Source organism: Lipotes vexillifer, unplaced genomic scaffold (genome assembly GCF_000442215.2).
Source record: "Lipotes vexillifer unplaced genomic scaffold, Lipotes_vexillifer_v1.1 scaffold1971, whole genome shotgun sequence".
NCBI lineage: Eukaryota > Metazoa > Chordata > Mammalia > Artiodactyla > Lipotidae > Lipotes > Lipotes vexillifer.
In genome coordinates, this window is record NW_006792778.1 from 164,851 (window position 1) to 182,905 (window position 18,055).

At 38.5% G+C, this 18,055-nt stretch overlaps 1 protein-coding gene across 1 annotated transcript in view; it reads left to right on the top strand.

The window, feature by feature from the left end:
* The window catches only part of LOC103082357 (cytochrome b5 reductase 4), a 93,446-nt gene extending 75,649 nt beyond the window's left edge, over positions 1-17,797 (top strand). The window contains exons 11-16 of the mRNA XM_007466017.1: positions 127-267; positions 1,863-2,015; positions 5,084-5,234; positions 5,540-5,626; positions 14,605-14,769; positions 17,215-17,797. Of these exons, the coding sequence (XP_007466079.1) occupies positions 127-267; positions 1,863-2,015; positions 5,084-5,234; positions 5,540-5,626; positions 14,605-14,769; positions 17,215-17,269 (752 nt within the window). The 3' untranslated portion in view covers positions 17,270-17,797. The remainder of the gene's footprint in view (positions 1-126; positions 268-1,862; positions 2,016-5,083; positions 5,235-5,539; positions 5,627-14,604; positions 14,770-17,214) is intronic.
* Positions 17,798-18,055: the final 258 nt, after the last annotated feature.

Sequence of the window (18,055 nt, forward strand, 5' to 3'; positions counted from 1 at the left end):
TAGGCCTGTTAGTGAAACTCATGCTTACTAAGGAGCAAAAGCTGAGACTGTGTTTTTGCGTGGTAGATCTGAGAGTACTGCTTATTTAATTTATTCATCACTAAGAGAAAATGAATCACTTTCTAGGTTTGTACTATAGAAAGTGCCAGTTAATTTCCAAGGAAGATGTGACTCATGATACGAAGCTTTTCTGCTTGATGCTGCCACCAAGCACACATTTTCAGGTGCCAACTGGGCTACATGTTTACTTCAAGCTAACTATTACAGGTAAGGCAAGCAGAGGCTTTGTGGAAACATTTTCTTCTTTTATAAGCAGTTCAGAATCAGTACTAATCTCTCGAGGAAGCGCCCATTTAGTTTATTAATAAAATGTTTCTGGGCAGCTAGACTTAGTGATAGCCAGATTCTAGTTTTGTGGATGCAGTGATCCTACATGTGGGAACTATAGCTGTGCTGCATCACTGTATGAACAAAGAAATTATCACTAGTCACAGAGGTAGTGCCACCAGCATTGTAATTTATTACTAACAAAGCCTTAAAGGAAAGAGGTGAGGGAGCACACAAATGGTCTTCTGTGAAGACAACTGCCAGAAACACACACTAACGTCTCTTATTTAGCCACTTACGGGTCTGTCATTTATGAAGTTGAATTTATAAAACTGAAAACGACTGGATGATTATAAATGATTTCCTTGTATGTGCCACTAGTATAAGAAGCTCTGTAAACATACTCCTTACTGTGTAAATTCTTTTCCCCTCATTTTCGTCCTGAAATTACCTCATTTACTTGTTTTAAATACCTTTCTTACCAATGTCTAACATCTTCTTAGTCTTTTGAAACTGCAGAAGATAACACTCCTAGCCTTTCCAGCAATCAGCCTCACAGACTACCAGCCAGGATTTGGTGACTATGGTTTATTATGATGGCACTGTTCAGTTTTTCTCTTCATCATCACTAATGCCAAGTTATCATTCAATAGCTGGTATCTTCCCCAGTGTGGGTATTGTCAATGTATTATAATTTACACATAGATTAATTTTTGTATATGTGATGGAACCATGTATAAAATTTTGGTCTTTCAAATATGTGGTGACTCCTCTTTCTTTGGAATTTGGCTGGCTAAAATATGACTTCTTATTAATTTTACCCTGTTTTTTATTATTATATTCTTAGAAGTAGTTGGATTAACATTCTTTTCAGTTACCAACGTAATATATAAAATATTAAATTGTTAAAACAATTCAAAATATATAAAGTAAAAAGTGAAATTCTTCCCTTCCTGGAACTCAAATGATCCCACTGGCCATTGGTATCCATTGTTAAAAATTTGGTATATGGGGACTTCCCTGGTGGTCCAGTGGTTAAGACTGCATGCTTCCACTTCAGGGGGCACGGGTTTGATCCCTGATCAGAGGACTAAGATCCTGCATGCCGTGTGGTGAGGCCAAAAATAAATAAAATAAAATCTTTTAATAATTTGGTGTATAATTTAAATTATTATGTAAGTACCTTCTTGCATCTCTGTGTAAACTTTTAATGCCATTTTTGTTGTAGCCTATTACAAAGCTTACGTGTTGATGGTGTAGATGGTTGTCTAAGCTTATTAACATAAAACCCCATCACCTTATGCCACGCTTAATAAAAACAGATTATATTATGGGTAGATTACTGATTTGTTAAAATTATATCAGCACACATAGGTTTAGGGTATATATACATGTACTACATACATATAGAACATAGAATTACGTTCACATTAAGTGTACAGTTTTAAATATATACTGATAGCATCATAAAATTTGTATGCTTCATCTTCATTTAGATTTTTAGATTTGAATTTCTTTGTTGTGACTTTTTCCAGGTACTGAAATTGTGAAGCCATATACACCTGTATCTGATTCCTTATTCTCAGAGTTCAAGGAACCAGTTCTTCCCAACAATAAATACATCTATTTTTTGATCAAAATCTATCCTGCTGGACTCTTCACATCAGAGCTTGATCATCTTCAGATTGGTTAGTATATATATTTTTTAACCTAGATTGTGTTCTGGATTGGATCACATGTTACAGTTTCTTTTAGTTATCTCCCTGTGGGAGTCTGTCAAATATCTTAAACTCATCATGTCTCCAGCCAAAGTCATGTTCTCTTAGTCCCACCAACCTATCCTTGCTTCCATGTTCTTCCTCATCTGTTATTTGCAGCATCACTGTTCATCCTCGACCCAATCTGGAGACTCGAGACATCGCTGCATCTTCCCATTTTCTCCCTCCCAATCCAGTCAGTCGCTAAGTTTTATTGAGTCTACCTCTCAGTGACTTGTTAATCTTTCTTTTCTATCCCTTCTGCCACCTTCTTAGATCAAGCCTTCATCATTTCTCTCTTAATCTGTAATGGGTCTCTCTCAGTTGCCTCTAACTGGTATCCTTCTGTTAATCTGCATTTTCCAGTTCTTTTTCCATACTGCCTTGATGATAGATTTAATCATGTTTCTCTGCAGCTTTGACGCCTTGGATGGGTCTCCATTACCTGAGTAGCACAAGTATTTTGTATGGTGAGAGGTGAAGCTGGAAATAGCATCCAAGTCTTTGCAGGTCACGAAGAGGACTTAATCAGTTAGTCCAGAAGTTTGTCATCCTCATTCTTAGGTGCTTGAGCTTTTTAGAATGCCTCTCTCTACCTGTCAAGTACCTTTTTAAAAATATTTTTTAAAAATATCACTTACCTTATGAAGCCTCCCTCCTCTTCTGAACCCCTCGGTAACTAACACTTTGTTCATTGATCTAGGATAAGAATAAATAATATTCCTTCTTTACAGGACTTTGAGTTTAAGGATAGATACGTCTTATCTTTGTATTTTCCATACCCAGCAGGGCAGTTAGTGCATAACAGGCTCTCAATAAAAGTACTTTGAAAGAATTAATAAAGGGACTATAAGGAAATCTACTGATATTTAGAGACTGCCCCCCTTCCTGTTTCTACTCCTTTTTCTGTGTCTTCAACTTTTCACTGCCTTCTGCCTAACAATAAAAGAGCTCTTCCCCTTTTAAGACAGTATTAGCAGTAATATCGAGTGAAGTAGATCACTAAAATTTGGAAATAGAGAAAATTTGAGGCTCTCTGAAAGTTAAGCTCAGCAGTCCACATATAATAGATGTGATGAGTCATCTTTGGTTACAGAAATCAAAATATTGAACATAAATGTGAACCTAACGAATTTTGGAATACCTACAGATCTAGTGAAGGTGATATCACCTTGTGAAGGACTGACAACATGATTGTAATATAGCAGCTGGAAACTTAACTGATGGTATTATAACCTATCCATAGAGATTGTGTAGCAGAGAGCAGGGTGGAGAGTCAGCATAGAGCATGGGAAAGGAAAGCCAGAATAGCAAGATCAGTGTTTTTTCAACTTCGTCTAGGGGAACTAGTCATGGCACAGATACTGGTGCCACTTAGAGGGTTGTACACTGGCATGGCAGTGGTAACTCATGAAGTCTCAATATGGCCTATGTGAGCTACCCTATAAAATTATCCACTTCTTTGTTTCAATTCCATGTTCATCAAGCAACTTTTAAACGATTATTTTGCCCTTCCAAATGTTCCAAATGTTTGGTCTTCCAGTACTGGGAATGAGATGCCCTGGTTTGGTCTTCCAATACTGGGAATGAGATGCCTTCCAGTACTGGGAATGAGATGCCCTGGAGATGCCCTTCCAATACTGGGAATGAGGTGCCTTCATGAGAGCAGTGATAACTCATGAAGCCTCATTATGGCCTATGTGAGCTACCCTATAAAATTATCCACTTCTTTGTTTCAATTCCATGTTCATCAAGTAACTTTTAAACGATTATTTTGCCCTTCCAAATGTTCCAAATATTTGGTCTTCCAGTACTGGGAATGAGATGCCCTGGATGGGGCATGTAATGCTCAGGTCACTAGATGCAGGTAGTCAGGCTGAAAATCCATTGCCATTCTGGCATGTGTGCTTTAATATCTCTTGTGAACTTGATTAGCATCAAGTCCTTGCCTGAGTCTAATCAATTTTATGACATTGGAAGGACTGGACTGTGGGCAAAAGTTATCAAGTTAATATCATTCTGTGAGGCTGCTTTAGTAAACAACCAGCTGACTTCTTCCTGAGGATGTTCTGATCTTAGGGTCCCTTTCAAACTATAACAAGGAGCTTCTGTTACTTTCTAATGTTTAACTCATCAATTACTACAACATTCTTACTCTCCTGCCATGGACAAAAAAGGGAAAAATGATGAGCATCCAAACATTTAAAAATAAACTGGAGCATTTGAAATTGTTTTTAAAATATGGTCAGCTTTATTTTGTATTTTTAAAGTAACACTGAAAATTTCTGAAATGTCCTAAAGACAGTTCTCTTATATGAGTGGTACATAGCGATTATATCAACTGCATAGCAGAAAAGGGTGTATTCAACTGTTTTGATTGAAAATTTGGAAGTACCATGCCCCAAGTACGGTTTCTGATCTTGCTTTGTCTTTATGGGAATTAAATGCAGAACAGCTCTTGTTTTAATTGATAGGTATTTTCAGAGATTTGATGGAGGCAAAGTTAGCACATTTACTAACAACATAAGATATTAGAATACATTTCCATTTCAATTTTCTCTCCTACTACGCATATTACTGTGGCTAAGAATCAGTATGTAAGTAGTGAATGTGTATTTTCCACCCTATACTGTGCAAGACAGGTATACTCGGACTCTGCTTTTGAAGTGCCTAGTTTTAGTTTAGCAATCAAGCCTTTATTGATAATTTGTAGTTAAATATTTGGCGATAGTTTGTATGTTAGAGACTCCAGTTGATTTGGGAAAATAATATTGGGAAACGAGTATAATGAAATCTCATTATTAATTTGATTATAATGATAATTTGAGTATAATGACATACTTGGGAGCCTAATGAGTATTCTCAAAACCCCTTACATTCCTTAAAAACTGAGATGTAGTCTGATAATTATGCAACTGTTTCTCCTAGTGTTCTTAATTCAGCTAGGTTAACGGTCTCATTTTTTTTTTTCCTGATTTTATGTATATTTCATCGTTTAGGAGATTATGTTTCTGTAAGCAATCCCGAGGGCAATTTTAAAATATCCCAGTTCCAAGACTTGGAAGATCTCTTTTTATTGGCAGCGGGAACAGGCTTCACACCAATGGTTAAAGTACTGAGTTATGCTTTGACTAATATACCCAGTCTCAGGTATGTCATTTTGTCTTTAATTACTACCCCTTGTAAGACTGCTAGATTAGTAGAAGTTATTCTAAATCGATTAAATACTTAGTGGACCTCAACAGACATGTTACCCCTCAGTCGTCATTTCTCACTCTGCTTCCTCCGCTCCAAGCTTTTTTATTTACTTGATTCCTTTAATTTTGATATTTTTGGTTACCTAATTGGCACTAAAAAAACATTCATGCTAGTTCACTTTTAGACTTTCCATTCATGCATATTTTTAATTCTATAATCGAAATAGTACTTTTTGAGTTGTTGTTTTTTCTTTTAAGGAAAGTGAAGCTGATGTTCTTCAATAAAACAGAGGATGACATAATTTGGAGAAGCCAATTGGAGAAATTAGCATTTAAGGATAAAAGGTATAAAAGTGGTGTTAGCTCTGTTTTTAAATATTCATACAGGTTTAGTCAGTTGATACCCTGCCTCCTTTGGTTGGAGTTTTTAACTGACCAGGAATCTCCTTCAAACAAAAATAATCACTAATTCTCTTAAAAAAAAAAAACACAAAAAACTAAATGTAAGTAATGTTAAGTAATGTTAGTACACCTTTCCCAAAGAAATAGTTTGATAAGGTCAATGTGACATCAAATATGTATCAATAAAATATATACTGGGCTTTATGTTGTGTATACTGAGTTAGGTTTCATTGAAAATGATCCAGTGTAGCCAATTTGGTAATTCGAAATTTTCTTGTTATAATGGGGACAGATCAAATAAATCTGGTGAGGTAGGTTAAGCAAAAATAAACATGTTGTTTTTACTACAGGATTTCTTAGAGCGTTTACTATGCCAGTGTCCATTGTGACTTTCCAAGAAGGGGATTCCTTCTGCATTGTTTAGCAAGTTTCTCTTCATTTTTTTTCGTTCACATTAACACGTATTAAATATCACTAGTGGTCCTCAGTACACACTTTGGGAAATGCTGGTATAGGTAATAGAAAAAAGTCTGAGTCAGGCTGAATTCAGTGGTAAAATGAGGCAGCAAGGACAGCAAGGTGGCAATTTGTTTCATTGAAAAAAGAGCCCTAGCACAGTCCAAGGAAGTGAGATAATTTAACCACGCATACGCCCCATCTCCCCTAAAGAGATATGAAAGCAGTTGGAAATTCAAAACAAAATTTTCAGAAGAAGAATGAATTGGACAAACTGTCATGTTTCTGAAGCATTTTTGTAATCATTAAAAACTATTTCTAAGAATTGCAGAACTTCGTAAGTCATACAAAATATCTGACGTATTTATGTTTATGACAGTATGGTGGAGATAAAGTTCTAGACATTTTAAAAGTTAAAGACCTCAGAAATCCAGCTGTCCCAGGGGCTCCAGGTTCTTCTGAATATTTTCTGAACATCCTCACTAAGGTGATGCTGTGGTTCCTTCTAGTCTTTTCCTCCCTGTTGTCTCCCATCCTCCCCCTCTTTCTCTTTTAGTAAATAATTTGCACAAATGAAGGACTACCTGAATTTAATCATCGAAGTGTTTTCTCTTCTTACATACTTAAAACATAAACCTAAGAATATGTGCTATACTTAAGTAGTTGCACGGCAATTTAGAGCATAATTTAAAGAAAAAGAAATTCCTGGGTTTTTCAAGTGTCTTTTTCACTAATTTTCAAAGTGGAAAATCGGAAGCAGCATTTATCAAAAAGCCTAAAGACCTAAATTCTGGTTTTCAGTCTACCGTTTACTAGCTTGAAACTGTATTCAAAAATTACGTAGCTCTGTGGGCCTGTCCCTTTATTTTCAAAATAGAATAATGACATCTTTCCTATTTACTTCATAATCCTGTTGTGAGTACTAGAGAAGATAGTGCAAATGCTTGGAAATCGTGAAGCCCTGCCTCAGGTATTTGGGTTGCTGTTATGAAGGACCTCTATATACATGTGTTCTTGTATTGACTGTTTGAGCTCCTGTTTCCTAAACAAGCATTTAAAAGACTTTAAGCAGACATAGCTACACTTTTTTAGCTAGGTTTTTTTAAAAAAGTGTTTCTGGCAGTTTTGGGACATGGTATTCTTCAAAGATAGTTTGCTTGTACAAGAAAAATTCATTTACTATTATTTCAGCAAACAGACATTGTACTCTTAGTCTATCCATTGATGTTAAACTCGACATAAGAAGTAACGTGTATACGTATAACTGAATCACTTTGTTTTACACCTGAAACTAATACAGTGTTGTTAATCAACTATACTCCAATATAAAATAAAAAGTTAAAAAAAATTTAAAAAAAAGAGAAAGAATTGGTAGAAAGGCATGTGTTGACAGCTTCTGAACATGAAGTGCCCTTTAACAACGTCCCCTGTGTGTTTTGTTTTGTCTTGCTTGGTCCACATAATTTGGGTTGGTGGAATTGCATAGGCTGCAGGATTGAGGATGAGGAAAGGCCCCTTTTTTTTCACTTCTGGTTGACTGGCTCTAAGTGAGTGAGACACTTCAGTGTGCTGGGAGAAGTGAGTGTTTTGCCTCTGGCCTACCTTTATCCTCTCTCCTGCTCGCTCGCGCTCTCTCCCGGCTCTCACCCGCCTGCTCCTGCTACTGTGTGCTCACTGCTCCCTCCCTTTCCTTCCACTTTCTGGAGGTACACTCCCCTTGCTGGGGGCCCTCTACTGACATTGACTTCCACCGTTGGATAATCTGTGCCCCCCTGGAGACTCAGGGTCAGACCCTCACTGGAAACACAAAGGCCTTGGGGTCAGACCCTCAGTGGGAAACACAGAGGCCTTGTGTATGTAACGTGGCTTTGGAACATTTGTCAGGAACCTTCCATATTCTCAGGTTTTATGCAGATAGAGGAGAAACCTAGCCTTAAAGGTTTACTGATGGCTCTCGGTAGTACTGTACATTCAGAGCATAATTGTTGAGCCCCATACACAGAAAGAAAGTGAAAGTTCAAATTAATATAAGGTAGTTTTAATTTGTCACATCTGTCATTTAGTTAACATTTAAGGCTTAATTTTTTTTATCTGTTAACCACCCTTTCCTACATCTTGACTCTCCTATGTCACTGCTCGTTTTAGTAATAAAGTTTCTGATGGCAGAATGTGAAATTTGAACACATCTCCTTGGTTAAATTATTATTGGATTGTGACTATTAAAAAAAATAAGTTCTACAGTTAAAACAAATGAAATACCTTACTCTCTGTAGGATTAGGGCACAGCTTTCCATTCAATCCTTTGGGGAACAAGGAGGGATAGGAAAAATGTATACTGAGACTGGTGTATTATCTAATATTTTCATTTTCAGCAAGCATGCTGTGCTTGTCCTCAGAGTTTATCCAAATAATATAGTTAGCAAAGGAAATTCTTTGAAACATTGTTGTATGATGGAAACTTATTAACCTGTGACCTCAGGCAAGTCACTTGATCTGAGGGAGCTTCAGTTTTTCCATCTGTAGAACAGGGACATCAATATCTCCGTCTTAGGGTTGTTTGGGAGTGGGGGCCATGAGATAGCGGATGTGGGTGCCTCGCCCAGAATTAGCATATTTGTAACATTCATTTACTCATGAATTTCCTGTGAGCATCTCCCAGGTGCCTGTGTGGGGGTATAACAGGGAACAGGATTTGTGTTGGCTTATCTTCTCATGCAATCCAAGGAATGCATCTCTTCATTTTCCCATGTTGCTAAACTTAACAGAATTGCCGAAAATAGGTAGACCATTTGTACTCTTTCAGGATGTTTCTGTTTCAATTCAGTTTTCATGTCATTAAGCATAAAATTTCAACGGAAAAAAAAAAAGTTAGCTTGCCTGAATTTTAGCCAAATATTTTATTACACTTGACTGTTAACTCCAGTAGAAGGTAAATATGTACAGCAGCAGGTGTAGCTAATTACTATGTAAACGGAAATCCAAATTAAATTTCACTTATCTCTGTCTCGACTACTGAGCAGTGCTATGAGGCCTGGTTGACTCAGTCTTACACGCTGGTACTCCCCCCTCCCCCAGTAGAACGCACCCGCTCTGAGTTCTCTGCTTTTGCAGAATCCTTTTTGAGGTGCAGGACAGTTTGACAGTGAGATTGGCTTCTGGATGGCATTCTGTTATATATAAATATAATAAGTATTTTCCTTCCCTTTCAAAGCAGTCGTGTTTGAAGATAATAACCTTATTTTAGTAAAGTTAGTAGCATATTCTTTTCTATAAATAGTAGAATTTGCTGATTTGCTGATTTTCCCCATTTATAAAATTAATACATATTTGTATAGAAAAATATATAAGGGAAAAGATCACCCATAATCTTACCATCCAAGGAACAACATTATGGTTTGTATCTTTCCATTCTCTTTCTCTCCCTCTCTCTCACACAGACACACACATACATACACACACGCATGCACTTACACACTTAAATGCACACATTATTTTTGTTTTGTATTTTTAAATAATGTGGCCATACTGACTATACTTTCTATAACTACATTTTTAGTGAATTGTGTGTATTCTATGTATAGAATACTTTCAACCTATGGCTCTCGACCTGGAGTGATTCTGTTTCTCCCCGCCTGACACCCTGACACCCTAGTGGACATTTATGTCTCAAAATGTGTTTGATTGTAACAACTGATGGAAGGGGTTCCCCTGGCACCTAGTGGGTAGAGACTGCTAAGAGCCTACAAGAATGCTGTTAAGAGCCTCCAGTGCACAAGACAGCACAGGACAGCAAAGAATTATCCTGCCCAAACTGCCAGTAGCGCTAGTTGGGAAAACTCACACTACACTATGATTTTTAATAGCTGCATTGTATTTGGTCATTGAGTTCATACCATAATTTGTTTAACCAACCCTCTACTGTTTGACATAGTGAGTACAAAGTTTTCTGTACCTCTCTAACTATGCAGGATAAAGATTCACCAGAAGAATCACTAAGTCAAAGTGTACCAAGGCCTATTGATCCATTTTGACAATAGCCTCTCAAAAGGTAAAGGTTTTCTATATTCTGGTGTCACTTTGGGTACCAGCAATGTGTAAGTCCCATTTAAGACAGCAAAATCCAGTGATTCCGTAAGCACAAGTAAGTTAAACAAGGTGCTTGAATGCCTTTCTTTTTCCCCAGCCTGTGAGGCAACTCAGTTATGTGGGCCCTAATCTGGACCCTATACCACTCTCTGTTCCTCCCAGATGTTCCTCCAGGGGTGGTGTTTTTTTGGATTTTTTTTTTTTATTGAAGTATAGTTGATTCACAATATTGTGTGAGTTTCAGATGAACAGCAAATTGATTCAGATATATATTTTTTAGATTATTTTCCATTATAGGTTATTACAAGATATTGAATACAGTTCCCAATGTTTTTTGTTTTTTGTTTAAATTTATTTATGTTTTGGCTGCATTGGGTCTTCGTTGCTGCGTGTGACCTTTCTCTAGTTGCGGTGAGCGGAGGCTACTCTTCATTGTGGTGCGTGGGCTTCTCATTGTGGTGGCTTCTCTTGTTGCGGAGCATGGGCTGTAGGTGCGTGGGCTTCGGCAGTTGTAGCACGCAGGCTCAGTAGTTGCAGCACACAGGCCCTAGGGAACGTGGGCTTCAGCACTTGTGGCTCGCAGGCTCTAGAGCGCAAGCCCAGTAGCTGTGGCACACGGGCTTAGTTGCTCCGTGGCATGTGGGATCTTCCCGGACCAGGGATTGAACCCATGTCCCCTGCATTGGCAGGCGGATTCTTAACCACTGTGCCACCAGGGAAGTCCCAGGGGTGTGTTTCTTGGAATGTGTTCCTTGAAATATTCACGTGTTCCCCCTAAAGAGCTCTATGATTAAATAAGTTTGAGAAATAATGTGTACTGTGTTATCTTCTTGAAGTTTAATATAAACTTAGCATATTCAAGGCTTTGAGAAATTCTAAACAAATCTGTTTAACTTCTCTTAACCCAGTAGTCCCAAACTTACTTGACAGGTTAGCCTTTTGTTTTCATGGACGACCACTAACATTTGGAGGAGCACACGTGTTTAATCAGATTTGTTTTGAGAAATATTTTTAACCCTTAGCTGTTTATTTTGTGAGCTGTTTTTCCCATGAGCAAGTAGCAAGTTTTTCTGCAGATTCTAGTATTTTTCTTTAGCTAGAGAAACCAGGAAAAGCTGGGGCCCCAAATACTCTGAAATACTACTTTGTGGGCAGTGACAAGCCACTGAAGCTTTAGCAAAGAAGTTGTGAGATTGGCTCTGGGTTTTTAGGAGAACTAGTATAACAAGGATATGCCAGATAGATGAGGGTAAGCTTATTAGAGCAGCATCTTAGACAAGAGATAGAAGGGCCGGACCTGGAGTTGTGGCAGTAAAATTGGGAAGGCAGGGCTATGTATGTGTAAGAAATAGGAAGGAGTGGGTCTGGGAAGCTGATTGCCTGGAGGAGGAGGGAATACGCTGTTGAATGACTTCAGGCTCTGCATATGGTTTAGACTGAATGCATACGTTTTTATTTCAAGATTTTTTAAATCTCAGGTCATTTATCAGCCTACTTTAAAGTAATTTTTTTTGGACAAGCTTGTTTACTTCCATTGACATTTAGACCTCATAGGCATTCATCAGAAGCAGGTCTCTCTCTCTGTCTCTGTCTCTCTGTCTCTGTCTCTCTCTCTCTCTCTCTCTCTCTCTTTTTCTGTCTCTCATGTTGCTTTGCACTTTATGGATTCTCGAAATTTATTTTCAGGTAACCTTTTCAAGAGTCCCAGTCCTTTCTGGCACTTCTGAAATCATAGGGCAGAAAGGAGTTTCAGGACATTTGCCAGTGCGTCCCCTCATGCCTCAAGGCTATAAATGCTTCAGACAGTAAGTTGCCCTTCAGAAAAATTCAGAAGCAACCATCCACAGTAACCATCTGTATCCTGATATGGTATAAGAAGTCCTTCATTCCTGTATTCTTGAGTCTTACCTTGGGATCGCTCCCGCTCCAGTGAAAGCTCTTTTCCAGGGCTGTGAAGGAGAAGAGACACAGATGTCAGCCTCCTTACAACCCCCTGAAAATCGCATCCATGCCACCTGGTCACGTTTTCCACTGAGAGACCCAAAGGTATACCCAGGGGACCAATATGTGAATAAATACAAAATACATGAGGAATTTATACCATTTATGTAAGGATCACAGTTATTTTTCACCCTTTAGTAGATGCCTGCAGAAAGCATGCCACTGATTAGGCTTTTTGTTTTTCTTTTTTTTCTTTTTAAAGCATCTCACTAAAGGAAAATTAAGATTTTTATTCAGATGACAAAGGATGCCAGTATTGATTTATATATCTTAGCAGTTTTATTCCAGTGACAGACTGATTGGAAATAGAGGCAGAGGAGACTACCTTTTATTTGTAATTTAACAAGGCAGTTGCTATATTTTATTGCGTTGTCTGTGTATAATTAGAAACGTCTTAAGACAGTGGTTCCACAGCTGCTTTTGGGTCCCCTTTGATAATCTGATGAAAGGTTATAGACCTTCTTCCCAGAAAAATGCCCTTACAAATTCACACACATCTTTATATGTAATTTCACAGATGCCGGCATATGGCTTTGTCCTTCTGAGTATAGTGTTTATTTTTAACCAATATGGCTTCTTGCTAAATAAATTCCTTTATTCATTCATCAAGTATTTTTTGCACACTTGCCTCATGCCAGGCCTGGATACAGTATGAACAAGGCAGGCCAGGACTCTGGCATCACGGAGCAGCAAACAAACATCACATTCCAGAATTACGTAACGCTATCTTAATGATAAGTGCTGGGAAGGAAAAAATGCTAGTGAAAGAAAGAATTTGGGGTACTGTTTTGTGTAGGGTGGATTCCTATTGCTGCTAAAGTGAAATGGGAACCTTGAAGGCAAGAAGTAAAACACGTCTCTGTTGGGTTTTTAAATACAAAATCAGAATATTAGAATTGTAAGAGAGCATATAGTTTTCCCACCTTGTTCCACAGATGGACCTATAAGCCCTAGAGGCTGGGTCTGGTGAGAGCTGGGACGGGTTCTGTAGCCCCGGCTGGCGCCCTGAGCTGGTCTGTATGCTTGTGCTGGCCCGTCCGCTCTTGGGAGCGTTCACCCAGCCCCAGCCCAGCCAGGCGAGGACCACAGCTTGCTTCTGTTCTGATGTTTGGCTCCCAGGGCCACCTCACGAGAGAAATTATTTGCTTCAGCGTTTTCTTAAGATTGAGATTAACATATTACTCAAGTGGAAAATGTAGAAACACATTCGATCTGATGCTACTGAAAATGATAAGAACTGATTGCATTTGCAAAAATGGAGCAAAGGGAGCAGGTAGAGCTTAGAATTTTGAATTTGCTATGGCTGTTCATCAGCAGTTCACTTAACAGATTACAGAGCTGTGGGAAGAACTGGTCTGTTGTTCCCTTGTGAGGCTTGGTTTGATGTGCTTCTTTCTGATTGTAATTCTGTACCCTTTCTTTTCTTTAAAATGTTTCACTCCATAGTGTTTGAGTGCCTCCTGTGTGATGGCCACTAGGGGTGCAGTGATAACCCAAGCAAACATGGTCCCTGCTCTCACGGAGTTTCTGGTCTAATGGGGAAGGTAGACATTACTAGAATAATCACCTTGGTGGCCACATATTTACAGCCTGATAGAAAGGCTATAAAGAAGAGGAAAAGGGAAACATTTCTACAACACGTGTAATTACAAAAGGACTCCAGACTGGTGGGGCTGCAGTGCTTCCCTGGAAATGATGCTTGAGCTAAGAAACTGAACAGTGGGGTGTGGTAGAAACATTACAGAAGGAGAAAGAGAACAGGCAGGATGTGGGTGAAGGCTGAGAGAAGCAGAGCACAGAGTTAGGAGCTAGGATTGGGGAGAATTTGGACGTGGAGGGTGAGGCAGATCAGTCCCGGGTTTCTGGTTTGTGCAACCAAATGGACTGTGGTGCCATTCACAGCAGTGACATTGGGTGTGGCACAGGGATACTGTAAGTCAAGGTTGAAGCCATGAAGACAGTAACAGTAAGAAGTCAGATAGGCCGTTGGTTATCAGGGTCAAGGACTCATTGGAGGGGTTTGAGTCAGATGAAAATGCACATGTCACTGGTCGTTGCTCTTTACTGTGCTTTATACAAGCGAATTATTAATAAAAATGTGGAGTTCTCTGAGATCCTTTAGAGCTCTCTTTCTAATGAGTTCAATAGAAAATGTCAAATTATTCTCTTATCTATAGCAAAAGTTTATCTTTAGTAAATGTGGATTAACCTGTATGTTTTTGCAAAATGTTTGTTTACATTCTGTTCTAGTGCTTTGCTAGCAAGCGTGTCAACCTTGATTTGTTCTCCAGGGGAGAAAAAGATGCGTTAGTGAACTGGAAACATGTTCATAATGTATTTAATGTAATAGACTTTTAAAAAATGTTTCTTTTCTCCAGATTTGACCTTGAATTTGTTCTCTCAGTACCTACTTCTGAATGGAACGGCAAACGGGGATACATTTCACCAGCTCTGCTTTCTGAATTTTTGAAAAGAAGTTTAGACACGTCCAAAGTCCTCATCTGCATTTGTGGACCAGTGCCATTTACAGAACAAGGAATGAAGTGAGTAGCAACATGGTAGGAGAGAGAATCTCAGCACCATGAAATGACGACCTCCTATAAACAGCAGTTGACGTGGCTTTCATTTCTTCCTATTCATATGAACATGCACTTCAGTAGTCTGTCACAGCATAAGAAAATAATAACAAAGTGTTTAATCTGCGTGCAGGTGAAGCGTCAGAGGCCCGGATTATGCACAGAGTTAGACGTGAACACAAAAGTCAGACACAGCCAGCTCTTGATGGCCTCTGGTAGTGGCTCGTAGTGTGGACGCTTTCACAAGATTGGTGCCAGATAGTTTTGGGGACACTAGATTCAACCTCCTCTTCCACCAAAGCTTCATAATATATAATAATTTTTAAAAAATATATCATAATAAGCAGTGTTCATCTCATTGTAGCTTTTGATCTTCCATCATTCTCTGCAACTGGGTGAGCATTAATCGATAACACAGTGAGAGAAAGCCAAACAGCAAGACAAAAACCAGAGACTAGAACATAAATAAGCCAAGACCAAGAGTTGAACTCCACACAAAGAATAGCCAGTGGTAGTGACCGTCTTATTTAAAAATCACCTTGATCTTATTTAACTCTAAAATGACACTTTAAAATATTTGGTTAGATATAGCCACTGTTGGGTTTCTAGATGACTTTAAAATATGACTGCCTTAAATGCCCTGCATTTCCTTGTTTGGTATATGACTGAACCTAACATTTGCTAGGTAATTTTCTCTCTTGCTATTTTATTTTTAATTTTAATTATGAAAAAGACAGGCGGTATGTCCGGAAAGGTAGGTTGGGTTCAGATAGTGAGAGGCTTGCCTGCCGCACCACATTGGCCCTCGTAACTCCTGTGCCATCCTGTCCCTTTGTCTGAATGTGCGTGTCAGCTCTGGAAGCTGCCACTTTGGGTTGGAATCCCAGCTCCACCACTTAGAGTCATGCTACAATCATCAGCTAAGTGTCCTAGGGCCAAAACCTTCTAAGTTTTCGTGCACTCACCTATCCAAGGGAATAAATGATAATATTGATACATGTGAAATGCTTAGCACAGTGACTACAAAGAGTGAGTACAAAGTAAATGTTTATTATTTTCAGCAGCATTTTATTTATTTATTTTTTCACCTCCTTTTTTTTTTTGGCCATGCCACATGGCTTGCAGGATCTTAGTTCCCCAACCAGGGGTCAAACCCATGCTCCCTGCAGTGGAAACGTGGAGTCCTAACCACTGGACCGCCAGGGAAGTCCCCTTCAGCACTATTTTAAACAGAGCTACTTTTAAGATTTCAGTCTCCATTTACAGTATTCTCCAAGTTGAATTATACTTAAGCAGTATTTCTGCTTCTCCTGTTCAGTGGGGGAAAATTACGATAGAATGCTAGGGGATGAAGTCCTTACTTCAAAAACTGGTGAATAAAGAGGAAGAAAACCAGCATTTCTTCTGCCTTTTCTGTATGAGTTATACTACTGGATAACCACATAATAGATGAGCAGAAGTTATTCTTTATAGAATTCCTTGGCTGATAAACGAATAAAGAATGATAGGAGTAGAATATCACCAACTTCGGTCCCTAATGAAACTAGGAGATCTGTACCTAGATCACCAGTGGTGGTTAGCATCCAAAGAGAGAGGCAACCCGGTATTATGTGCCTCCTGATGAAAGAGCACTATGAAGTAGTCTTGTCAAAAAGAATTGAACCTGCATCTGATTAAGCCTCTCGACCCAATTATTAAATTTGGGGAGATAAAAGGAAGAAGGAACATATTATTAAAGTAAACCACAGGGATGCAGCAAAATGAGAACCATGGGAGACCCAACACTTAAAAATCTGATTTTGTCAACAAATAGATTGCAGGACAGAGAGAGAGAGAGAGAGAGAGAGAGAGAGAGAGAGAGAGTTGGAGGGGATGTTATAGATCAAAAAATGCCCAAAAGAGGGGCTTCCCTGGTGGCGCAGTGGTTGAGAGTCCGCCTGCCGATGCAGGGGACGCGGGTTCGTGCCCCGGTCCGGGAAGATCCCACATGCCGCGGAGCCGTTGGGCCCGTGAGCCATGGCCGCTGAGCCTGCGCGTCCGGAGGCTGTGCTCCGCAACGGGAGAGGCCACAACAGTGAGAGGCCCGCGTACTGCAAAAAAAAAAAACCAAAACCAAAAACCCAAAAGACATATAAACCAATCACAGTGAGTAGACTTTAATTGGATCTTGATTCAAACAAACTTTAAAAAATTATGGCATTTATGAGACAATTGAAAATGTGAACACTTACTAGATATTAGATGATATTAAGGAATTATTAATTTTTTAGAAGTGATAATTGTGGAGTTTTTTAGAAAACACATGCTAAATGGGGAAAATGAAGAAATACTATGGTTATGATGGTAAACTCTGATCTTCTTTATTTTTAAACATCTTCCCTAAGAAACATGTGCTTTTTATTTGTTTTTCAGGTTGCTGCATGATTTGAACTTTTCCAAAGATGAGATCCATAGTTTTACAGCATAATAAAGACCCGTCATTCAACTGTTTTAGCTAAATTTGTGATTACTTAGGGTTTTTTAAAAGAACATTTTTGTATATAGGTTAACTAGAATCCAGGTTTTAGTTTCTTAAATGAAATCAGATGTTTCTTCACTATAGATACCTTATTGACTTTATTTTGTACCATAACTTATTTTACTACTGATATTTGTCCTGGAAGGTCAATCGTGGCAACAAGTATATAGAGGATTCTTTGTTATGAATCACAAAGTTCCTTACCATTTAAACTGTATCACTGTTCTACAGTAAGCTCTTGTGTTTTATGACATGATAATGCAAATGATCATTTTGATCACATTTCTATGCTGTAAGATGTCTGATTAGCAATACAGATTAAATTTTACATTGCACTGTAAACTCAGGAAATGATCATTTATGTCCTTGTTCTTACTATGAAAACATGGAATGTTATAACTTCAGTGATCCAAACATTTTGTGTGTCTATGGCCTTGATACAGAGTAGAATAAAAAATATTCTTAAGTACTTTTTAATCTTTGTGGTAGAAATGTGTTTGAGTGCAACAGTATGGGTTAGTGTCTACGGGGAATTTTAAAAGCAGCAATAAAAGATTCTGGAGACACTTCACACATGCAGCTTTGGATTATATGTGTTTAGAAAGTTTAAGACAACCTTGACAACTATTTTGATTCTTAGCCAAAACTAGAGGCATCAGGAAAGATAATGAAAGTATAGCATCTGGTCTCATGGTCTAAAATAATCATTTGGTGCTTTGGAATAGGTTAAATTTA